This window comes from Molothrus ater, chromosome 6 (genome assembly GCF_012460135.2).
Source record: "Molothrus ater isolate BHLD 08-10-18 breed brown headed cowbird chromosome 6, BPBGC_Mater_1.1, whole genome shotgun sequence".
NCBI lineage: Eukaryota > Metazoa > Chordata > Aves > Passeriformes > Icteridae > Molothrus > Molothrus ater.
This window is the reverse complement of record NC_050483.2, coordinates 35,612,750-35,636,358: the sequence shown is the minus strand read 5'-3', so window position 1 is coordinate 35,636,358 and position 23,609 is coordinate 35,612,750. Positions and strand designations below refer to the sequence as shown.

Sequence of the window (23,609 nt, the reverse complement as noted above, 5' to 3'; positions counted from 1 at the left end):
TGTACTGCACTTGTCAGAGCTAGAAATAACCATGCTGTCAAGAGATGAATATACATGGTAATTCATGGTAAGGAGAGGACCTAAATGCCTAAGATTTGTGCATGGTGCAAAATTTGAAGTGCAGAAAATTTGTAAACAGAATCAGAGACACTTGCCTGAGTTTCCTTGTAAGACTGAGAAAGACACATTGCCACTGACAAAGGAAGTCATGCTCCTTTCTGTTATAAAATAGCCTGTGAGTGGAGAGTTTACCCAGGAAAGATCTTGTGGCAGGGAATGCTTCCAGTGCTCAGGCGTGTGTCCTAACCAAAGCATGGCTGTAGGTTGTAGCTCTTCCTGGAAGTTATCATGTACAAAAAAGGATTTCACTTTATTTAGGACAGCAGTTTAATAAAACTAAGTGGGAAGGATGAGTTTTGAATGGTGTTAACTACTATTTCATGTAAAATTCCAAACACCTGCATGGGAGTTACAGTTAAGTACCTAAATTCCTAACCTTTTCTAAATGAAGGAATCCTGATTTTTTTTTTTTTTTTTTTTTATGTTGATGTGATATGTCATCAGGACTGGGATTGCACATCTGAGGCCCCCTGAGTCTGAGTACTGCTCAGGAAAATACAGCATAGAAAATCACAAAGTGTTTAACTTGGAAGGGACCTTTTAAAGATCATATAGTCCAGCCCCTTCACAATGGTTTTCATTAGATTCACAAGAGAACAGAATTGATCTCCTGCAGGCCAAAATCTTGACTGACAGCCCTAAATCTGCAGCAGTTTTTCCCACTGGAGTTTGGATAGCTGATGGTGGCTGCAGCTCTCTTCACATTCTTTGTACTGCTTGGTCCAGCAGCATAAAACTGAATCCTTGTGTGTGGCTTCACTTACCTTGTTTAACAAACCAGAGCTTCAGCCCTGGCCTGCCCTCTGCCATGCTGTTCCTCCTCCAAATTTGCCTTCTGCTTACAGCACAGTCCACTTCCTTTCCACCCTGCCTTTGGATCTCACCAGGTCGCAATCCTTTTCTGTATCCCACCAATGTTTTTCCCAGATCGAAACTGCTCACAAATGCTTGCTGGCACATAAACATTGTATCTTTAAAAACTATTTTCTATACTCCCTGAGTGTAATAAGAGTGTATGAAGGGTGCAAGTAATGTGGCATCACCACTCCTGAGAAACGGAAATATGTGGAGACTTAGCTCTGCAGTTTTCAGTGTCCCAGAGATGCAAACCTGCTTTTTGTCTGATGAATGATTGGAGTTAAAGCTGCCTATTTCTTTGCAACAGCAAAAGCAAAGTAGGAGAGAAAATGTGATTCTATCAGCCAGCACACTATTTATATTCAGATGATTTAACTAGCATCACACCTAATGTGAACAAAACTAAAACTTCAATATTGACTCATTCAAATGAAAATATTTGTAAAAATAATACCCTTATTATTTGAAAATTATTCTGGAATTTAAGATCATACAGTTAGGAAGTATCACATAGAACTTACTCAAGCTAAACTATATGAGGTTCATCATAAAAAGACTTCTGTGTTATGAGATATCAAAACAGATGGCAGCACTCCCAGTTTTCTTGCAATATATATTTCTATAAAAAGTTTATAAACTAAATTAATTGAATTTTTGCACAAAGTTGATATAGCATATGAATTTATACAGCAAAGGCTTAATACTCTTAGCTATAAACACATAACAAAATTAAGGATAACAATTGCTAGAAAAATACAAGGAATCTTTGCCATTTATGTTTAGAGTAATATATAGTCAGTTATAAGTTATTAAAAAGTGCACAGCAAAAGCCCAATGAATACAATCCTTTCTGTGCCACTCCATAACTACTAGAAATTTTACAGTCAATAGTGGGGGAGAGGAAAAAAGGGAAACCCCAGATTGATAGGGAAAGTGCTGTTTTGTTTTCTACTATGCATTTTATTTGCAACCCCCCTTTTTTTTATTCAGAATATTTGGAGTATGTTATTCACACCAGGACTCTGGAATAACTTGGTGAATATCACATCATTTTAACCACATATGTGTGCATATAAATGTATCAACATTACTAGGTATGTAATCAAATGAAATCCTTTTTCAAGAAAACTGTTCTTTTATCTTCAGAAAACCTCACACAACTATAAAGGTGTTTTTACTACCATTTTGAAGTTGTTATTCTCTGAACTACTAAATCCAACTTAATGTGTCTGCCTACTCTCTTCTTTTCTGACCATGTAATCTGATATAAATCCATTAGGTTTAAAGGTTTGAGGTACCTCTGGACTTGAATTTGAATGTTTTCAGTTCCCACTGTGTGGTCTTATTTAATCTCTTGGCCCAAGATTCCTGTCTCTAACTGTCTGGCCAATAACAACTTTGTCAAATCAAGACAGTACAAGGCAGCAGACAGGAAATATCCGGTTGTCAGTTTTATTTGGAATATCACTGTTGACTTCAGTGGTGCAGAAAGCAGCAGTAGTAGCTAATATATTAGGATCCACATTCTCTACTGTGCCTTAAATGCCTTTAAAATTCTGTGCTAAAAGAACTAACCAAATAGATCCACAGAAATCTGTGGGTTGAAGTTAAATGACTTTTGATATAACATTTGCCAACCAGATCCAACAAAACCCCAACTAGTAAAAATAGACTCTTTCAGCTACAATCTGTCATATCTTTTCTTAAGCTGCCTGGCAATAATGGATGTTGCACAACAGGAGCACTGAAAGTACTTTCTGTTATCAGCAGAACTCTTTCCAAAGATACAGAATTGTAAGCTACAGAAAGCTTATTGTAAGCTACAGAAAGCTTATAGAAGGTAGTACCTTATATTTAAAGATTTTTTTAACTCCTAAGAAGGTATTTAGCGAGTGTCAGAAAAAAATGTCAGAGCTGTATTATTTCTTCTCGGTATCTGCTATTCTTAAGTGCACGATATGCAAATCTTTGAACTTCAGGATGCTATATCCTTGTTGAAAATATTAACTGTTGGCCAAATCCTGCACTTCAGGATCAAGTACAATCTCACAGAAATCTTTGACTGAGTACAGAAAAAAAAAAGCAGCCCTTCTTCTTCCTCTGTATTGTGATGGCATATATAAGAATAAAACATCTGTACTTTAGAGGGACCATTTCAATTTCATGATTTTTAGTTTCAAATAGTAATAGTGAACTGCCGATTTTTTTATTGTTTAGAGTCCAAAAAGTCTTTACAGATGCCTCTAATAATATCAGGAACCATCTGCTCCAATCCCGTGAACTCCCTGGTGAAGAAAGTATGAGATTCTCTTGGTTCAGAAGCCATGTCTTTCAGATCATCCAAAGGTGCCCAGGCAACACCAACAGAGAAGACTGTGATTCCTACAAGGAGGAAATAAAAAAAAAAGACCATTTTGCCTGTGGATACAAAAACCCAGCCATTTCTACATTAATGAATCAATGTGGATTTGAAAAGCATGTTTCAACATCTGCAATCTGTCAAAGATAATTAGATTTTGCCACTAACACCAGGAATTAGATTTGACTCAGGAGAAATCCTGAAGGAAAAATGAGGCATCATAAGAGCTAATGTCTGAGTTGTTCTTGTAGTGACACATAGGATTGTAGCAGTTACAATGTCAGTCTTGAAACATAAGTAACCCTGTGTAAAATGATTTTGGAAGTAAGTTTGGTTCCTTTGTGTATGCTTAGTGCCTTTATATACTCATACTTCAAGCCTCACCAGCCCAATGAGCTTTTTTGGCCACAACTGCTTATTCCCTTCCTAGATGATGGTGGAGCTACTTGGCTCATTATTGGCTCTACTCTTTGGGGAAATGAGACTGGGTATATGTTGATCCCTAAGCTGCCATAAGTGAGTCTAGTCATACCTGGCTCTGTATTACTGGTTGCTGGGGTTTGTTTCACCCTAATGGCAAACAGTTCCTAGGGGGAACATTACATTTTGCTGAATTCCAAGTAAGATTTTGCAAACTTTAAAATCTTAACATTTGCAGCACAGCAGAAATAGGATGGATCAACTTCCACTGCTTTTCAAAATGCATAACTTACCTGCTTTTTGTGCAGCTGCAGCAGGTCCTCTAACATCATCATAAGACTGACCATCGGTCAGAACGATGAGGAAATTCTTGTTAGGTCCATCTTTCACTGGCCCAAACACATTCCTGGTGGTGAAGGAGATGGCATCGCCGGTGGCGGTGCCCCCGCTCATGTAGTGGATGCCGCGGATGGCCGACAGGACCTTGTCCTTGGTGACAAAGTCGGTGAAGCCAAACTCGGTTCTCTGGTCGTAGGTGAACTGCACGGCTGCCACCTTGGAGCCGATGTCAGAGATCTCAAAAGCTTTGGCCACGTTGCTCACGAACTCAAGCACGAGGCGGAAGTTGCTCTCTCCGATGCTGCTGGAGCCGTCGATCAGGAAACCGATGTTGACGGAGTTGTAGCAGGTCTTGCTACACAACATCTGCTCGTGTGAGCACAGCTTTTGCACAAGAGGTTTGACATATTTGGTAGTACCAAACCAGGTGGGCATTTGGTAAGAGAAGAAGCCATTGTTTCTACAGACAGCCTGTTTGAAAACATAAAGGGAATGGGTGAATGCCAACTAAGCAGTTCAGTGGATAATACTCAGACACCAATGATTTTTCTTTCAAAAGCAGGTTAGAAATTAAGCCTCATGGTGAGAACTTAGGATGGGTTTTTGTGTGATTGTCTTTAAAGAAATTGAAACAGCTGCACTTGAAGTCAATGTAAGCCAGAAAGCAGCTTATTTTATCCAGTAATAAAGCCAACCCTGCCACCCAAGATCTGAAAGTTTTCAAATAATTTAACTTTTTTCACAAGAAGTGCAACAATTGGAAATCGTAATTTTGTTTTGTGTACGTGAACAAAGACATGATACTAAATAGCCAAAGGACTGAAATTTCTGTATTTTTGCTTATACTCTGATAATTAGCCTCTGTGTTTTCCCTTTGAACTTGGTGAGACCTTTGGATTTTTTATCTATAATGTGTGACAAACACAGAGTTGAGCAGAAATACAGCTCCAGGTCATTCAGAGTAAAATTTCTTTTCCCCTAGCTTCCATCAGATGCATGTGAAGTACAAGGTAACTGAAAAATGGATTAAATTCAAAATCAGCTCTCCAACTAATCCAGCTAAGATCAAAATACAGAAGGAGAGGAGAGGCCTCAGCCACTTAAGGTCTTTCTGTGTCTGTACAGGTACAGACAGTGATAGTACAAGGCAAAGAGATCTCCTAAAATAGGAGAGATCTAGAGTAGATATTAGGAGGAAATCACTCAGAATAGTGGATGCCTCTTCCCCAAAAGTGTTCCAGGCCAAGCCTGAGCTACCTGGTCTATTGGGTGGTGGTGTCCCTGTCCATGGCAAGGGGGAGGGAAATATATAACCTTTAAGGCCCTTTCCAACCCACACCACTCTATGGTGCTTCTATGGTGCTTCTGCCTTCAGTACCTCTGGGGTCAGCAGATAGATATCTAATCTCTAGAAGAAGCTGAGCTTTAGTCTGTTTATGCCATTTCTGCTGAAATTAGACATCTACAACCTCCCTGTGGACAATGACTGATTTTCTTGCTGCAGAGTAAGTAAAGACCTACTGATCAGAAAGCTCATGTGAGAGAAGGTGATCGGTGTTTGAATTCCTGCTCTAACTCAAAAGGAACAAGATCCAAAACTCTGCTTACAATATCAAAATCTTGTACACAGGCTGGCTAGGATGTGTTTTTCCATAATTTCTGTCCTCTTAGTAGTGAAAGTAAGTAAATAATTATCCACAGATCAGGTAAGAAATAAGCACCTCCCTGTCTGCCCTTTTGTGAGAGAGAATGTACCAAATCAGTATGTCATTGATTTGGCACATTCAGCCATACCTGAGGTAGGGGAATTTCCTACCCTGAGAGTCTTCGTGCAAACACAAATTCCAGGAGCCACAACTTGGCCAAGCTTCTGAACTGGGAGGACAATGGTACCTTTGTGTGGCCCCTTTCGCAAGGAACAATCTCCAGTGTTTCTTTAACCTTCCTTCTGCTCATCTTTTAAATCACTTATGAGCAGGGGTAATTTAATCAGCTGGTTTGAGAGAAGATTTTTATGTTATACGTGTATATGAGTTATTATATGTACATAGATTAGTTCATTAGAATTTTACTGTAAATTCTCCAGAATTATATTCATGACTGAAAACCAAATAATGACATTCTTTCTTACTTTGTCCACAAAGCCAATGTCTTGTACCATTCCCAGCTCCTCTGTTGTGGGTTTTGCTACAGACACAATGAACACGTTGACTCCAAATTCTCTGGCCACTATGCCAGCTTCTTCTAGATCATCTGAGGGCCAGCCATCCAGGAACACTACAATGATCTTGGGAATTCCCTTCCGTGCTCCATTTTCCAAAGAGAAGAATTTCTGAGCTGTGTACTTCAAAGCTTTGCCTTGGTTTGAACAGGAAAAGAACAAGAAGAAATAATGCATACAGTGATGGTACATTCTGGGATCAGCTTCCCGTCTGAAATTGTGCAGGATTTATGTTATAACTACAGGACTAAGCCAGTGCAGCATTGAATTGGTGCCCCAGGAAATTTGATAACAATGAAGCTTGGGCAACCTCCAAATTAAAAACTAATGACCCTAAATCAACACCCCTCCCCCCAACAAAAAACCCCACAGATAAAGCTGAGGTGGAAATCCCTGAGATGTTTTTTTGCTCATGGGTCTAGTTTCCTACTAGCAAGTAGGTATATTAGTACCTGCCAAGTGGATTGGAAGGAAGAAAGTTCAGGAGCTACCTAAATTTAGCTTGTGAAATGCAACATAATTAGATGCTTGGTTTCAATGTCTGGCTGGTTTGTCTGTGATAATTAATTTTCTTCAGATTAGCTAGTAGGGACTGAGTTTTGGATTTGTGTGGAAAACTGTGTTGACAGCAGGGGGATGTTTTTGTTATTGGTGAGCAGCTCTTGCACAGTGCCTTTCCTGGCTCTTGTGCCACCCTGCCCAGTGAGAAGGGTGGGGGTGCAGAGCCAGGACAGCTGACCCCAAGCTGGCCACAGGGATATTCCACACCATAGATGTCATGGGCAGCATGTAAAGGTGTGGGAAGGAGCATGAATGAGAGGGGACATTTGGAGTGTTGGCATGAGCTGCTAGGTGAGCTGGAGCCCTGCTTTCCTGGGGGTGGCTGAACACCTACTTACCCATGGGACATGGTGACTGATTTCCTTGTTTTGCTGTGCTTATGTGAGTGGCTTTTGGTTTCTCTAATAAATTGTCTATCAATCTACAAATTTTCTGATTTTCCTCTTCCCAATTCTCCCCCCATCCCACTAGGGGAAAGTGAGCCAGCAGCTGCATGGGGCTTGGTTGCTGGCTGGGCTGAACCACGATGTCTTCTCACCACCACTTATTCTTTACTCCTAGTCTAACTCTTTAATTAGCCACCCAACAAGAAAGAAACACTAAGCCTTTTATGAATTTGTCCCAAGATATCATTGATATCATTCTGTTACTAGTGAAAAGTCAATTACTGTTAAAATTCAGGAAGCATTTATACAAGTATAAACACTTGTACTCTAATAAATGTGTAATAAGCATGCCTAACTTCTAGAAATTAAATTAATTGTGAGATGTGACAATATTTTAGTGGAAAATCACTGAACCTGATTAAGGTAAGTGTGGCATGTAAAACACTTCCTGACCTATGTGAATTATAGGAACTTCAACATTTACACACACACATATACATATATATATATATATATATATTTATTTATTTATTTAAAATATATTTTATATATATATATATATATATATATATATATATATATATATAAAATATATAAAGAAGTAATTTCTGTTTTAGGGGGAATATGAACTCACCTGTATTGGAATTGCCTCCTCTGAAGCCTAATTCTTTTATGGCAAACAAAACTTCTTTTGTAGCAGTAAAGTTTTTCAGATAGAATTCAATTTTTGGATGTTCACTGTGGAAAAATAAAACAGAGTAATAAGGTTCACTTTTCATACTGGCATTAGCAAGCCAAAACACACTTGGAATAGTTTTGCTCATGATAATATATATACTAAAATGTAAGTGTGCTTCTTGCTTAGTAAGTCTTGCAATCCTTAGGAAGAGGAATTATCTGCCTGAATGGAAAAATTAAGGACAGCCTGATTCTCATGCTTATCAAAGAGATGATAGCATTAGGTTGAAAATACATAAAGAAAAAAATGGAACATGCTAGTCATTAAACTAAAGGAATCTGTGTAACTAAAGATGGGCAGGTTTTCTACTATTTGTATGACAAATACCTTCCTTATAAAAAATTCCTGCAAAGTGCAGTTTGAGTGTTTTGATTTGAGCAGTTCAAGGTATGCTAGCTACTGACAAAGAAATTAAAGACTTTAAGTATTTTGTCTCCGGATTTCATTTTTAATTTACAGTAGAAAGCAAAAACAAGTGACCAGTTACAATTTGAAAAATATCAGCTGTAATATTTTATCAGTTAAAGATAAAATATTTATTAAATATTAAAATAGATATTAATAATTAGAATAATTAAATAATATTAAACATTAAAATAAAAATTTTAAAATATTAAAAAATTAGATCAGGTAAGAGCAGGTTTTTGTTTTGTACATGCACATAGCCATTAGGGACTGTTCTCTCTATAATTTTTAGAAACTGGCATCTCTCTTTTTCAGGGTGTTTCCTGCTGTTCTACTAAGATGAGATGCAAAGCTACAGCAGAGGAGCTGTGAATCATCCAGCTTCTCTCTAGTCCAATATCAAATATCAGAGACAGAAAATGTTCATATTTGTCGTGTCCTGTCACATGCACATCTCAGTATAGCACAGAGCAGACAGTGCTATGGCTCAAGAGTCTCTTTCCCTTGCTATTCATCAGCCATTATTGAGTGGTATTGTTCTGCAAAAGGAGAAGTGACATATTAATTGTTTTCTCTTATCAATTACTCCATTATATTTTGTGTAGATCTGTTCTTACCTGGCCTGTACGACCCCAACATGAGGCCCTTCTGTTCCAATTCCCAACATTACAGCTACTTTTCCAACAAAGTTTTTCTGCAGGTTAAACCTACGTTGGCCAATGTTGTAGCTTCCATCAATGAGAAAGGCAATATCAGCTTTACAGTCTGTGAACATGCAAAATAATTATACTTTTTAACATCAAATAAATGTTAGGATTCTGCTTTGCAAAAGTTAAATCTGTATGTTCTTACCTTTGTTTCCAGCCTTTTTATCAAGAGTCTTCTTAGGTCTTTTACCTTCAGTGAAAAAACCAGCATGGATCATTTAAGAACAAGAAGATGAATGGACTGAGGTAAACCAGAAAAAGCTCTGACTAAAGAAATTACAGTGCAATCTATCTGCAGTAGGAATTGTCAATCATTTTAATAATTAAACTTGGGCTACTACTGCTTTGCTCCTTGGAGAATATTCTTTTTCAAATGAAACAGCTTAACCTTCCTTTCTACATCTGTCTGACTGAGTTTTACAAAGCCAGGTGGATTTCTGTACCTCACCTTCCCAAGTGCTACTGTTTCTCAGTTAGCAACCCTCCTGTACAATGGATTTTTAATGGTTTGGAAGCAAACCATGGTTTAAACTGTAAACCAGGTGGTCTATTCACAAACAACATCAAAGTCCAGTATTTATACAGCGCTAGCTTTCATTAAAAGGGTTTAATGCAGCGTTTTCTGTGCTGAAAAACAACTAAATTTCTGCTATGCATGTCCTGAGAGCACTCAGCTGTTCAGCAGTTCTGTAAGAAGGAATGCATTGTCTTCTCTATGGCTTAAAAAGAATGAACATCACATGAGCTCATGAACTCTTACCTTCCTCTGTGTTATCTCTATTATTTTTCAAAAACCATTCAATTTTTTTTTAATTTGCATGAACATTAGTGAGATCAGAATCAATCTCCAAGATTACATACAATTCCTATATTTTTCTGGTGAAAGACACTGCAAAACCAGATACTGCAGCTCAAAAACAAATGAGTCTCATGAACACATTGTCTTAGGCAGGGACTTGCCCACTGCAGTGCATCCATCTGGAGGGGATGATCTCCCCTTGCTGAGGGATCACGCACCTGTAGAAGGACGGGCTGTGGACACCGATCGTCCCACTGCTTCAAGGGCTGTGCTCTTGGGACCTGCTAAAATGAGAGTACTTTTACTGGATTTTAGTGTTCTTAGATGAAGTTACAAGTGCTTGAAGAATTACTGTACTTGCAATAACATTTCTTTGTCGTCTGCCATTAGCTACTCTGGGAGCAGGACACGAGCCTAGACAAACCTTTGGTGTAATCCAGTCCTTGTTTTACAGGTAATTAATTTCTGCATTTGAAATAACAGCAGCTGATGAGGAACTACAGCATATATATCTGATGAGAGGTTTTGAGCTGTAGTAGCCATTATTTCCAGCAGATAAAGAGAGGACTTGATCTGGAGAACTCGATTTCATCTTCACCCTCACCAAAAGCACCTCTAATTTTAAGTTCTTAGCTAGCAACTTGCAATGAGCACAAGGAATACAAGTATCTTAGAGATAGTAGGCTGAATTTTAGCTGTGTAAACATAAGAACACATAATAGAGATCTGCTTCACAAATTTTCTATACTAGCAAACACCCACTTCAATATTTTTGAAACACAACAACACACACAACCAATATGTTTCTGCATATAATTTTATGAGGGTGGTTTAGCCTCACCTGAGTGGCAAGGCATGACAACTGGTTTGCAATTAGGCAATTAATAATTAACAACTACCTCAACAATGGGGACAGAAACTTCTGGACTAAACCACTACTTTGCACTGTAGCTTAATGACCGCATCACATGTTAAGTTGATGTTATTACTATTTTTGGAGGGTCAGTTTTCTCTTTGCATGGAACACTGCACAAGGTATTTGAAGGGCCTGACAAAGTGCTGTTCCCTGCACAAATGCAGGCAGAGGGAGAGAAGGGATAAAACTGAATCGCTGGAAGTGGCAGGAGGACTGGACTGCAGTGGCAGGATAGCACTGACTTTGATCAGCTTAAACTGTCATGGAACTGTCCACTGCCTGCTATCATGTCATTATATTCCAAATAACTGACCCATCTTTATGTATCAGCTTCTGTTACAGACCAGCTACTCTAGCTGGAATAGTTTTTCTTTAGGTAATTGAGGAAAAAGTTAAAATAATGAATTAGAAGTGAAACCTTCTGTTGCTAAACAATCACTCTCTTAATGCATACAGAAGCACTGAGGAAGTGTCCCATGGTTCTGCCAGAGCTTCAAATATAGTTTGCAAAACAGTGTGATCCACCTACCAGTCACTGAGAAAGATGAAGCCCATCTAGAGAGCACCTGAGACTGGATGCCATTAGCATTTACAGCAGGGTAGTTTTCCTGTCCTGGGAGAGTCTGTACCCTCACAGCTCCTCCTGTGTTGGTAATCACCCCACTAAGGTTGAAAAAGAGTTGGTATAAATCAGACATTTTAGTCACAAGAAAATGCAATACAGGTAATACCATCACTAGAATTTTTGTCACCAGCCTTCTCAAAAAGATGCAATACAGGCAGGCAGTTGTGTTCAGGCTAGAACAATCTGAAAAGTCTTTAGAAGAAACTATTCTATAGAGCATCACACAGATTTATTTTAAAAAGTCAGGAAAGCCTAAAATTCTGGCATTTAGACTAATGCAGAACAGCAATGCTTCAGGCCATATCAATTCCTAAGTGACAGTAAGAAGATCAGAACTCTCAGATCTCTTATTATTTTTAGAGGTCAAAAGTCAAAGTTGTACTTCTCTAAGAGGGAGCAAAACTTGATGCCTTGTAGTAGGTGGGCAGGTACAGCTCAGTGGGAGACAAGCAATCATTTCATGACTATATAAACACAGCAATGCGTGCCTTGGTGTTTGCTTTTTGATTCTGTTTGGCTTTCTGCTTGAAAAGACAACCTGATTTAACATATTGTGAAAGTAGAATAATCAAGACCAGAGTTTAGAAAGCTTTACATATATTTCTGATAATATGAGATCTGGATATCTATGGTAAAGGCAACTTCCACGTGAAATTCTATTTGGAGCAGTGTTAAAAGACATTCATTCTTCATGGATGTGACTTGCTGTCTAAATTGAACTATGATTATACACATTTAATTCTAGTAGCTTGGAATAGTTTCAAAATATACAGATATATTCTCATCTAGGAATACTTTATAGAGTATATAGACAAAGGAGCTTTAGTAAAGTTACCCTAAATTAATTTAAAATCAGATTATAAAGTTAGCAAATACAAACAGCACTTTATAGTTCTTCAAAAAAACCAGTGAGATAAAAATCAGGTAAGAGCCATTAACTGGTTAGTTTTAAATGACAGGAAAATTCAGTAAGTTAAAATTGTCTTTGAGAAAAATGACACATAAATGTACTTAGAATATTTCAATGTACTTAGAATATAAATTTCTTCTCCAGTACCTGGTTCTCTCAGGCATTCAAGCCTTCACAAGTGTCTCAGTCTTAATGGATAAGGAAATGTGTCAAATGAAATGTGTTTACTTAGAACAGTTACTATTTTAAGCTTGTACTTGCAAATTTAGTGATGGTATTTTGGGCTTACATCAGCAAACCTGATCCATGCCCAGGTTAGCTCCTAAGAAGAGCTCAGGATCTCTTCCCACTTTCTTGGTTGTGGACTCACAACTTTGAGTGCTGAACTGAACTCAAGAAAAACATTCAGATTGAGAGCTCAACCTAAGAAGCATTTCTGGAAACAATGATTTAAACTTATTATAGGCACACTGTGATCAGTGTTGTCTACATCATTCCATTTTTTCCATTGGTCTTTTCATTTTAATTGCAACAATAATTATTAATTACATTTCATTGAAAATTCTAGAGGAAAATAATAATCTACCTAGTCTCCACTAGGAGAATTTGGAAGCTTTACAGTGAAGATGGAGTAGATTTATTTGCTCCTTATCTACTTGCTGAAAATGAGTCTGTATTTGAGCACAAGTCAAAGTTCCCTGCTGCCTTCTAAAGACAAACACTTTGCACACAACAGCTCTGCTACTTTTAATGCAAGTGGGGGCTGATGTTAGATGTGAATGTAACATGACCTGTAGCCTTATGAAACTTATTCCTTCTTTCTTGCCATTTTGTTCTGTAGGTGAGTTAACAGTTTAAGGCCATCTTTTACAATATGATCAGTTTTACCTGGGGTGTTTCTTCAGGTAGGTCTACTCAGAGTGCATGTTTATATCTGCTGATGTGGAGCAAACCATATATTGCCAGTTCACCTTTGTGTTCTGAAGCAGACTGGCAAATTCCTTTCTGCAATGATTTGGGATTGATTTTTAAAACAAGATTTGCCCTCTACGGTTCTGCAATGGTTTTTAAAGAGTGAAGAAGTGCCTGTGCATTCCTCAGAATGACTTATGTCACTGCAATCTGCTTTGCTTTTCACTGCTGTGCTTTGCTCCTGTGTGACTGACTTGCATGCCATGGCTGCTTTGGTTAACTGGAGCTCAGCAGATTTTCCAGGACCAGCTTTCACTTCCCTATTTATTATGTTATATGCTACTGCCAATGCTGCTTAACACGGACTGACAGTAAAAGCTGTCAGTCCATTCTCTTGACTAGCTTGTTAATAACAATCTGTAATTTATACCTAAATGGTATTTTTTCACTCAAAAATGGACACAAACAGAAAAGCAGATACACACAAGGCAGTAATCCTGTGCCTCACTGCACAACAGCTTGTGAAAGAAAGTGTACCAGCCAAGGGAAGCAGAAGGATCTTATAAAATACATAACTAAAAATCTGAACTGAATCAAGATAAATCACTACACTAAATCCAAGGTTTTTAAGATCCCCATGCACTTCCTCAGTGTGCAATAAGTGTTTCTTTGCACTATTGGAAAAAGAGATACAGGGTGTTGCTGAATTTTGAATGAATTTTTCAAGGAGTCTACACATCAAAACAGATGCTTAGACCACAAAGAGAATCTTCTGGCCATGGGAGGTGATCCTTATAGATGTTACTACAGTCAGTTTATCCTCAGGGACTTTAGGCAAGACAGCTGAATTGCCTGAATTCCCATCTTTCCTTCCTACTATCACCACTTGCAAACTCCTTCCAAATAATCAGCCTTTCTCCACCACCCCAAGAATTATCCTCCTCATCTCCAAACTGGTGTCCTGCTGCTGCCTGATTGCCATCAATCACTGATATGGAGCCGCTCAGGATTTCATGCCAGCATCCTCTGGACCCCTAAGCAGTGTTCTTTCTTTCTTTCTCTGCACCCCTATTTGTTTTGGCAGGAAAGAAGTTCAGCAGCAGAAACAGGCATGATAACATTTCCCAGGGATCTACAGCTGCTCAGGAATCCCTTTGGCCAGACAACCTTTTTGTAATATTCTTCTAGCAAACACTGGGGCAGCTCAGGCGCCATTTGTGTTTATGGGCACTTTGTGGCCAGCTGAGTAATACCATGATATGCTTTTGTTAGACTTGAGTTCTGGGACCCCAGTGCTTAGTGAGAACTGGTTTCACCCTTTGACAAGTTAGGAAGGTTATGAAAAAATTTACATGCCTATTTAACATCTAAATACTAGCACATTGGACTAAGTCTCCATTTAGTGGAATTGGCACTGGAACAGAACTGCACAAGCTGAGAACCTAGTCCTTCATTTGACCTTCTGATTATTAATCCAATTAATCACTCAGTGGTAGATTTAACTCAGTTCTTCATGCCTACATAGTGTCAGCCTGGTAGGAGGTTCTCCATTCTTCCCTCAACAAATAAATCTTTAATCCTTCTGCCCAGAAGAAGAATAATATTAAATAAATATTTTGTTTCCTGAGAGTAATTACACATAAAATGAGAGAAAAGCCAAATATAACAAGCTAAAACAGGCAGAAAGATTATTCATCTGTAGTACACAGAATTATTTGTAGCTGAATTCTCCTAAATTATTTTCATGTATTACATAGTATTTTCTTGCATTAATAACTGCCTCAAAGTAATGGAAGTACTCATAGGACTAAGCACTATTTGATTTATACAAAATTAAGGACTCCAGCCTCAATGTAGACCCAGCATGCAAACTGAAGTGTATGTGGAAGAGAGCCCTGTTTAAGAAACTGAAGGAGCCCCACTCCCACGACTGATGGTTCCTGAAATGCTGGTGGTTGGTTGTCTGACACGTGGCAGGTGACACAGGGCCAGGACCCCGCAGTGCTAAGGGTACAGAGCTATCTGCACTCACCAGGCAGTGACAGGGAGGGTACACCTGGTTTGAAACGAGCACTTGCTTCAGGTATTTGGAAGAAATTTACAAAATTTTCAAAGCACAGATCTATTTACGTCACAATAATGGCAAACTCCAAGCACCTATTGGGAATGTCTTCAGAAGTTTCTTTCATGCCAATATGGATTTTAGACATTGCAACACAGAGCAAGAAGGAGCAAGTATTTTCTATGTTTTTGTTGGATTTTGCAGCCTGCACTGAATTTAGCTGAGAAATAAACAGCTGTTGTCTCTTCTCCATGCATCAATCCTTTTTTGCCAGGACTAGTTATGGCTATTAACAGTTGCAGTAAAGCCACCAAAACATTCTCATGTAGCAAATTCTGTTCTGAGAATGAAATGCCAGCAGAACTAATAGTCTTCAACTTAAAGACAGTCTTCAGAAACAGCAGTTCTCCTGAACAGATAATTTTTCACCTTTAGTCTGCTTTTTCAAAACCCCTTACTACAGTCTACCACACTCAAAGACTTGAATAAGATTAATTTAAATCCAATCTGGAAGACAGATTACAAAGGTGAGTATATTTTAGTCTCTTTATCACTATTAGAGCCCTCAGTATTCTCACAATGTCTGTGGAGAGAGACTGTTAGAAGCAGGATGTACAAAAAGGGTTGCATATTTCACAAGAAGTACAATTTATATTGACTCTTACTATGGAAAAACATGGATTTTTCTACAGCCTCATGTTTCTGGGCTGGAGAACAGTAGTACACATGGTTTATAAGGTACAAACTTCAGTGAAGAGCTAAGTGATACATCATAAAATAAAGCCTGTGCTTTAATATCTAGGGGAAGACTATGCAAACAATGAAAGAAATATGCCTCTGCCATTTCTTGTACCTCCTCCTTCTGCAGAAGCATTTCCCAGCTGTGACAGAACTGAGCCCCAGCAGCTTTTGTGGTGGGACTTTGCCAGCAGTCAGTCACTGACAGCCTGGCATGGGGGGTTCAAGAATGCTGCCTGGTTGAACTGGTCAGGAACTTCTGTGTCTTTTCAAAACATTCAAGTCTTTAATCTCTTTAGGAAAAGGTCTTGACAGCAAGAGCTTTTTTCTCTTTAAAGACATCTTTGGCAAGAAATAGAATGTTAAAATAAATGGCTACATCACTAAATACAAACATTGCCTCAGGAAAAAAAAAAAGACAATGGAAAGAAATCTCAGTTTTCCTCAGTTCAAAAACGACAAACAGTAAAAAAAGCAAATCCAAAGTCACTACCTGCTTTTAATCTAGACATTCTTCACAAACTTTTTTTATATTCCTCAGCTAGGAAGAGTGAAGAATCAAAGAGTAATATTTTTAAACACCTATGAAGACTCTTAAAACACACTAAATGGAGATCCTAATTCTTTTTACAGAAGCATCAGAAGGAAGCCTGTCTAACAATAAAATACACATGGAAACATGTAAATATGAGACAAACTCTTCAGCTTTAAAAACAAATAGAAACAGATGCCCATGATACCTCCCAAGCTCCTTCTAACTCCTCCTATAGTACCTTAGCCCCTAGATTCTTTCACAGCATTTGAGAAGTTCCAGAGTTTCTACTCAAAACCCCTCCTTAAGTCAATTTTTTTTAAAACAATTCATTTTAGTTTACTTAGGACTTTAAACGCTGTACAAGAAGCCCAAATTTTGGAAATATTTTTAAAAGTTATAAAATTTTAATTGACATTTTAAATAAGATTCTAGATAGTAATGACAGCTTCCTAAATATTACTTAAAATGCTTAGCATGGGTTTTTTAATGGCATTTAAATTGTCTAGCAAGGAATGTTAACTCAAGAAGGTTTTATTTTCCTCATTTATCTTCTAGCAATTTATATTTCTGTAAAATTTTAAGTTTATAATTGTGGGTATTTTAACATAAAAATACTCTGATAGCTGCAGCATCACATCAATATGTTCTCATAGAGCTTTCTTCTGTTGCTTGATGCTAAAAAAAAAATTACAACCATTTTTCCTCTACTTCTTTTAAATAGTTTGTTTGACACAAGATTTTAAGAAAGTCAGAAAGTGAATCTGCTTTTATTCTTCAATTAGTTACTATTTGTACTGTATCCTTCCATATCTACTTGTGATAGAAGTGATTTTACAGGGAAAGACCACCTGTGGACAATGCTGGGCCATGTCAGAGAAAGTTGACTAAACAGTTTGGAGGAACACTCAAACAAAACTCAGATAACTTGCAAGCTGCACAGACATTCTTTTTATTTTTCCTTGTTTTCTCTTCTCCCAGTGACATTCCTATTGAGTTAATAGGACCCAAAGTCCAGAGAGATTTTTGCTATGATGGCAACAAAAGGCTAAGATTTGTTAGTGTGACAGAGACTTTATAAACTCAATTAGCACATGGGTTAGCAATGATCTGACTTACCTGTGTATGGCAGCTCCACAGACACTTGAAAGAGAGGCATAAACTCCATCCCCAAAGACATAAAATTGCCACAGAGGACAGTTTGCTGGGCAAAGGACATCTTCTGTCCCCTTTCTAAGGTCAAGTCCTCTTGTAAAGCACGTGATAGCAGTAGAAGCTAAAGAGAAAAGAAGAACTTTTGACCTGAAAATCTTAAGGGTTTGTTGTTGGGATTTTTTTTTCAATGTCTCTACAGTTTCCAAGTTTAAAGCAATATCTGAAATTGAAATTAGATACAATGCCTATAAAGATGTCTTTGGAGCTTACAAATACACAAGTTATGACAAGTGAGCACACACTTCAAAATTACTTATGGGAAGAAAGTGGGAGGAAAAAAAACTCCCCTGAACAAACAACTTTAAAATAATATCAAGGAACATTACACAAGGAAAAGCAATCCATTTCTGTAAATTTACTGCAGAGACAGAAGGGCAAGGGGAAAAGCTTTGAGGGCTGATAGACCACAGATGCAGGTGGCAGTTTCCAAGGAAGAAACTAAATCACTCTGACATCCCCACAGAAAACTCCAACCATAAGATATCTATGAATCACTTGGGAAATTCTGAATCCTCTCTCCAGTGGCATTCATGAAGCAAGTTGACAAGTTGACAGCAGCATTTCCCTTAGCCTCTTTCAATAAATCCTACTGAGGCCAGTGTTAAAGAAAAAAAAAAAAAGAACACACATCTCGTTGCTCCAGTAATACAGTAACATCTAGAACATTGGTATCTGTTCATTACAGTGAAGTTTACATCATTATCATCGGGCAGAGGACTGTCAGATTCATACAGTGATACAAAAGTTATTTATTCAGCTGAGGCACATGCATTTTTTATGTAGAACTCTGCCTTTTTTCAGAAGTTGCTCTCCAGGTTACCATCATTAAGCTTTCACTGTGCTTGCCTGTGTGCAGTGAAGGTATGCAGACACAGATTAACATCAGTACACAATTTCACTTGGCAAACTGGTGCTTTTTCTTTTGAAAACATTGAGGTCTTTATCTTGCATGGTGACTACCATCCTCCTACTACACAAGATAGCATAGTCCCCTGCTCTGTTGCACAGCAAATTAGAGATTTGGCTTAGATCATTATCAATTCAGCAGCACGAGTCCAGCCCATGCCTGGCTGTTTATTCTGAAGCTCCTAAGGCACCTAGAAGATGCAAGAACCTTTTATAAATGCACCTGGAATACTACCTTTGCACAGATGAAAGCTGGCAGAGGCTGGCCAAGGTACCAGTGCATGCATCACAGCATCATATGCCAAGGACTGGATGTTTCAGGGATCAGTGATCTGTCTCTCACCTACTTTTCTGCCCACTATTTTCATTCTTGCCCTGGGGTGTTTCCTGACCCCAACATATGCTGCTTATAAATGAAAGCACTTGGAGCATATGCTGTTCTTCATCAGGGGATGGAAAAGGTGATACCTCCAGCTAATCTCACTGACTTTAGAGCTGAAAAGCAGAACAGTTGCAGCCAGAAATGCAGAGTGAAACACGTCTGCTCATTCTGTGTAATTTGAACACACACATTCATCATCTATGCATGTAATTTTACTCTTAATTATATACAATAGTCATTAATGCTATGCTGAAACAATGTTAAACTACCTAATCACATCTTCCTGAAAAATCCTTGCTGCTATTTTTTAGCACAAACATGGGACTTGTACATGCTGAATCTGCCTATATAGTTCAGATTAAGAAGAAAAGAAAGCTGTAAGCACATTTTTATTTTTCCTTTCTCAAGATAATAAAAGCTGTCTACCTAGCAAGAACTAAAGTGATTCAATCTGATTCTCAAGTATTCTAAGAAATAAAAAAGTTTCTTTTCGGACTTAGTCTTACCTACTCACATCCTAGACATGCTTAATCTTATTTAATTGCCTCAAAAACAGAAGATGGAAAAATCAAGCAAAATTGGTGCTTATACCTAGAAGCTCCATGATTCAAGGTCAAAAATGCTATATTATTGGTATATATTAGTAAAAAACCCTGATTTGCTTTCCTCTTTGAGTCCCCTAATCCTTTCATGGAAGTTCTACAAGTGTAATTTGCTAATTAATGGGCACTGAACAAGTAGTGTCCACCAAATGACACCTAGCAAGACCATCAAAATCAAACAGCAGCTGCAAGGCTGGAAATCCTTGGAGGAGTATTTGCAATAAGCACCACTGGTAATCTCTGCTTGTGCCTCTCACCCTGCAACATTTTTCCAGCCTCTAAAAGTGCAAGACACCACAGGAAGTTTTAACTCCTGTCGTTTCTAATGTAATGTACTTGACTGAATTCCCTGGCTGGCTGGGCATGCAAAGACAGTAATTAGATGTGTCTAGCTAACAAACCCTGCATTGCTTGGAGATCTGTATTTCCCTCATCACCAGGTACTTACTAATTACTGTCATGCGGCAGGCTTTTGCACAGCACAGAAGATGGGGGAAAAAATAATCTTTCTGTGTTTTCCCTGGCAATCAAAACACAGAAATCCATTGTAGGCCAGCCACAGGATTTTTCTGTACTGGCAGCCTAAAGACTATCATGATCCTTCTCTCAGGCTTCCAAGGGAAGGGTGCACATTGCTGCTGTGTGAACTGAAGAGCTGACATGCTGGAGCTAGGGGATTTAGCAGTTCATACCTCAGCTGGATCAGCACTGAGGTAAAAACACACACTTTGAGGAAAATAATGCTCTTAATTAGAAGCAAAAATGTCACTTTAGTATTTTCTGTCGGTAGATTCAGTTTTCTCTAAGCCATACCTCTAAAACAGAGACTAACGTTAGAAGTGTTTGGTGAAATATCAAAATGAAAGCAAATCTTTTTGTTGACTACCAAAATTAAGACTTACATTATCAGCTCTGCAGTGGCTTTTGTTCTTCCCTGTTTGTTAATGCATCATCAGCTATCCAACCCACAAAACTTCAATGATTTCATTGCAAACATGAAAATGTATTATTGAGGTCAGAATACTAGAATATATAAAATTATTATTTGACAGCTTACATACTCATCATTCTAACAAATTTCATATATGATATTTCTATTGAATTTGAAGAAGTGCTTGGTTTTGTTAGTCCATCCAAGATATTTTAACATGGCAAAAACTGCCAAAGAGCTGTATCTATATATAAGGTAACTGAGATAAAACCTGTATGTTTTAATCACTGTAATTGAAGAATGCAAGAGCAATAGAGGCATTTCTTTCAATACTTATGTGGTGCAATACTCTAAATCCAAGTATTTTTGCAAGAAATAAATATAAGTTCACAATTTACAGGAAAGGATTCAGTTCTAGACTCCAACCATTCTGGACTCTGGTGAAGATGTGAGACCTATACTCTGTTACATTCAGTTAGGCTTTTAGAACCACAATAAAACAATTATCACCCCATCCTGTCAAGACACACACCCTTCAAGCTTCACAGAAACACACTACATCAGAGTACCCTATGAAAGCAAGGTACAAAGAAAATAAACTGTAATTCTTCCTGATTTAGGCCATATTTAACAGGAGGGATGAATGTCTTCCATCATTGTTGATTGTTGACCTAAAAAAAGAAAAAAAAAGCAAAGACTCACTTATCTCTTAAAACAACCATGATTTCAATCATTCCATCAGTTTCTATCTTTTTGGTGCCTCTTGCCATGTACTCTGATTTTGCCATGAATAACTACCTCTTATGTCAATCTATAAAAGTTGTGACAGTTTTTAGCATGAGCCACTGCTTTAAGTTATTCTAGAGGATTAAAACCCACAGGCAAAATCTGATCTTTTCTAATCTTGAAGCTTTCATGCGTTGCTTTGTGGAAACAGTTTGTTTATGCAAAGGAAAAAAAGAATCTTATGTACATTATTACAAAATTAAAAATAGGGGTTCCTACATGAAAAATAGTCTTATGAGTTGTAATATAGAGAAGTACATCCCTATTATGCTTCCTATTCTTTTAGTATTTAGTATTTTTTTTCAAAAGAGAAAGATTTTAGGTCCTTTTTTACTTTGAGGCTTCAAACAAGCCTGTTTTTTCTATCTTATGCAAGGAGTATCAACAGTTGGAAAAAAAAAAAAGACATACTAGTAAACCTATATTTCATATTTTGGAAAACATGTTCACAGATTACTAATTGATGTAAATCTCCAGTACATATCCTGATCTGGACAGGGGCAATGGGATTTAGAGTAACCTGGTCAGAGCTATATAATTCATTTCAATCTGAGACCTGCCCTTTTCTCACCAATGTAAGGCCACTTGCCATCACATGGCAGCGTTCACCCACCCACACAGCCTCGTGTGTGGCAACCAGAACTGCTGCACTTGGCAGCATTTGTATCCATTCCAGTGGGAGCACAAAGAAAGTTTTGTGATGCTCCAAGATCTTCACAAACACTATGAGCCTAAATACAGTAGCGTCTAGAGGAAATTAATGCTTTTTCACTGCTTTGTGCAACAGAATTTAGGCACTTTTATAAATGCAAGTTTCTAGTTCAATAACCAAATGCTGCTGAATTTAGGCTCAGAATAATGGTAAGAGGCAATATCTTACAAAAACAGTTCACATTAATGATATTTTAGCTGGTTCCAGATACCTTCAGGTTACAGTGGCTTCTCCAGCCCTGAAGGAAGCATCCCAGAAAGTATTAATTTTTTTCCTGCCAGACTGTCACCACTTCATGTGTAATGCACCTGCAAAGTAAAAAAAGGGAAAGAAACTGGGGGGTTAGAGTAGGTTTTCCATTGCTCTGCAATTTTTCCCTTTTATTAGCCATAGCAATTCTGTAACAGATAGCTTTCATCAGTTTAGCACAAAAGAATTTTCCAAATCTTTGATTCGACACAAAATGAGCAGCAAATCCTGATTCCTAATAACTGTGAAATTGTTAACAGCCATTCAGAAAAGCTTGGGGTCACTCACCTTCTGCAGGCCAGGCCTGCATCTGGAAACATGTTCTTCTGGAGGCTCCTGTCCTCCTTCGGTGCATGGTTCCACTGAAAGGGGCAGACAAACTGCTTGCGTCCTTCTGTCACATATTTCTCCAACTGCTTCCCGTGGCTCCTGGTTCCCATGGAATTATTCTGGTTCTGGGAGAGCCTGCTCTCCAGCAGCAAGGATGCAGTCCAACAGAGGATGGTACAACAGGCAGTCCCTGCCATAGCCTGCTAGGCGTCCTAAGCATGTTCTTTCGCTTTCCAGGTCGAAATAATGGCAGGGCAACTTTAAAATGTTTTTAATCAATTCCATGGTCTAAAATATGCCAGAGATCCTCAAATTGCCAAGCACTGTACGAGTGCCTTTATAACACACACAAACACTCTCCCCCTCACTCTTGCTACCGGCACTCCCCTCGATGGGGACACTTGTCACCACGGCGCTGCTTCAGCCCGTGCCAGGGAGGAGTTTTCACCCCCGTCTGGAAGCGTTCCCAGACACGCTCCGTGTCCCTCTGCAGGTTCCCACCGGCCGGCTCCGCGCACCCTTCCCAGCGGCGGCGGCCCCGCGTCCGCGCCCGGCCCGGGCTGGGCTCCCCGCGCATCCTGGCCAGAGCGCCGGGGACAGGGCAGGGCCGGGGCAGAGCCGGGCACAGACGCTCCGAAGGGGAAACCCCCGCGGGATGCGGAGGGGGAACAGCGGCCAACTCACCCGAGCCGTCGCTGCCGCGCACCGGGCCGGAGAGCAGGAAGGCGCCTGCGAACAGACAGGGAGTGGGTCGGGGGCTGCTCCGCGCCCGCCCCGCCGGCCCCGCCGCTGCCCGCGGTACCCACCGAGGAGCAGGGCCGAGAGCCACATGGCGGCACCGGGGCGCGCCCGCACCGGGGGCAGCGCAGAGGCTGAGCCCAGGAGAG

At 39.0% G+C, this 23,609-nt stretch overlaps 1 protein-coding gene and 1 long non-coding RNA gene across 3 annotated transcripts; both read right to left on the bottom strand.

The window, feature by feature from the left end:
* Positions 1-1,514: 1,514 nt before the first annotated feature.
* Positions 1,515-23,609, bottom strand: COCH (cochlin). 2 transcript variants are annotated; one of them, XM_036384786.2, is made up of 11 exons: positions 23,529-23,609; positions 23,407-23,451; positions 17,729-17,885; positions 11,360-11,493; positions 10,133-10,198; positions 9,261-9,305; positions 9,026-9,173; positions 7,899-8,002; positions 6,228-6,454; positions 4,051-4,567; positions 1,515-3,360 (listed from the first exon to the last, which is right to left on the bottom strand). In XM_036384786.2, the coding sequence occupies exons 1-11, from the start codon at positions 23,551-23,553 to the stop codon at positions 3,185-3,187; spliced, it is 1,644 nt and encodes a 547-aa protein (XP_036240679.1). In that variant the 5' UTR covers positions 23,554-23,609; the 3' UTR covers positions 1,515-3,184. The 2 variants fall into 2 exon arrangements, with proteins under 2 accessions (XP_036240679.1, XP_036240680.1); XM_036384787.2 differs by having other exon boundaries at positions 10,133-10,195.
* LOC118687683 (uncharacterized) lies at positions 19,635-22,748 on the bottom strand. The gene is made up of 3 exons (XR_004980367.1): positions 22,681-22,748; positions 22,355-22,451; positions 19,635-21,316 (listed from the first exon to the last, which is right to left on the bottom strand). It is a non-coding gene; the product is annotated as an uncharacterized LOC118687683 (long non-coding RNA).

Excerpts from the sequence above, each read along its gene's own strand:
- COCH (XM_036384786.2), bottom strand. The coding sequence starts at position 23,553 with ATGTGGCTCTCGGCCCTGCTCCTCG. Across the intron at positions 17,886-23,406 it reads GCGCGGCAGCGACGGCTCGG|CTTCTACTGCTATCACGTGC; the intron begins GTGAGTTGGCCG and ends TTTTCTCTTTAG. Across the intron at positions 6,455-7,898 it reads AGGAGGCAATTCCAATACAG|GCAAAGCTTTGAAGTACACA; the intron begins GTGAGTTCATAT and ends GTTCAAACCAAG.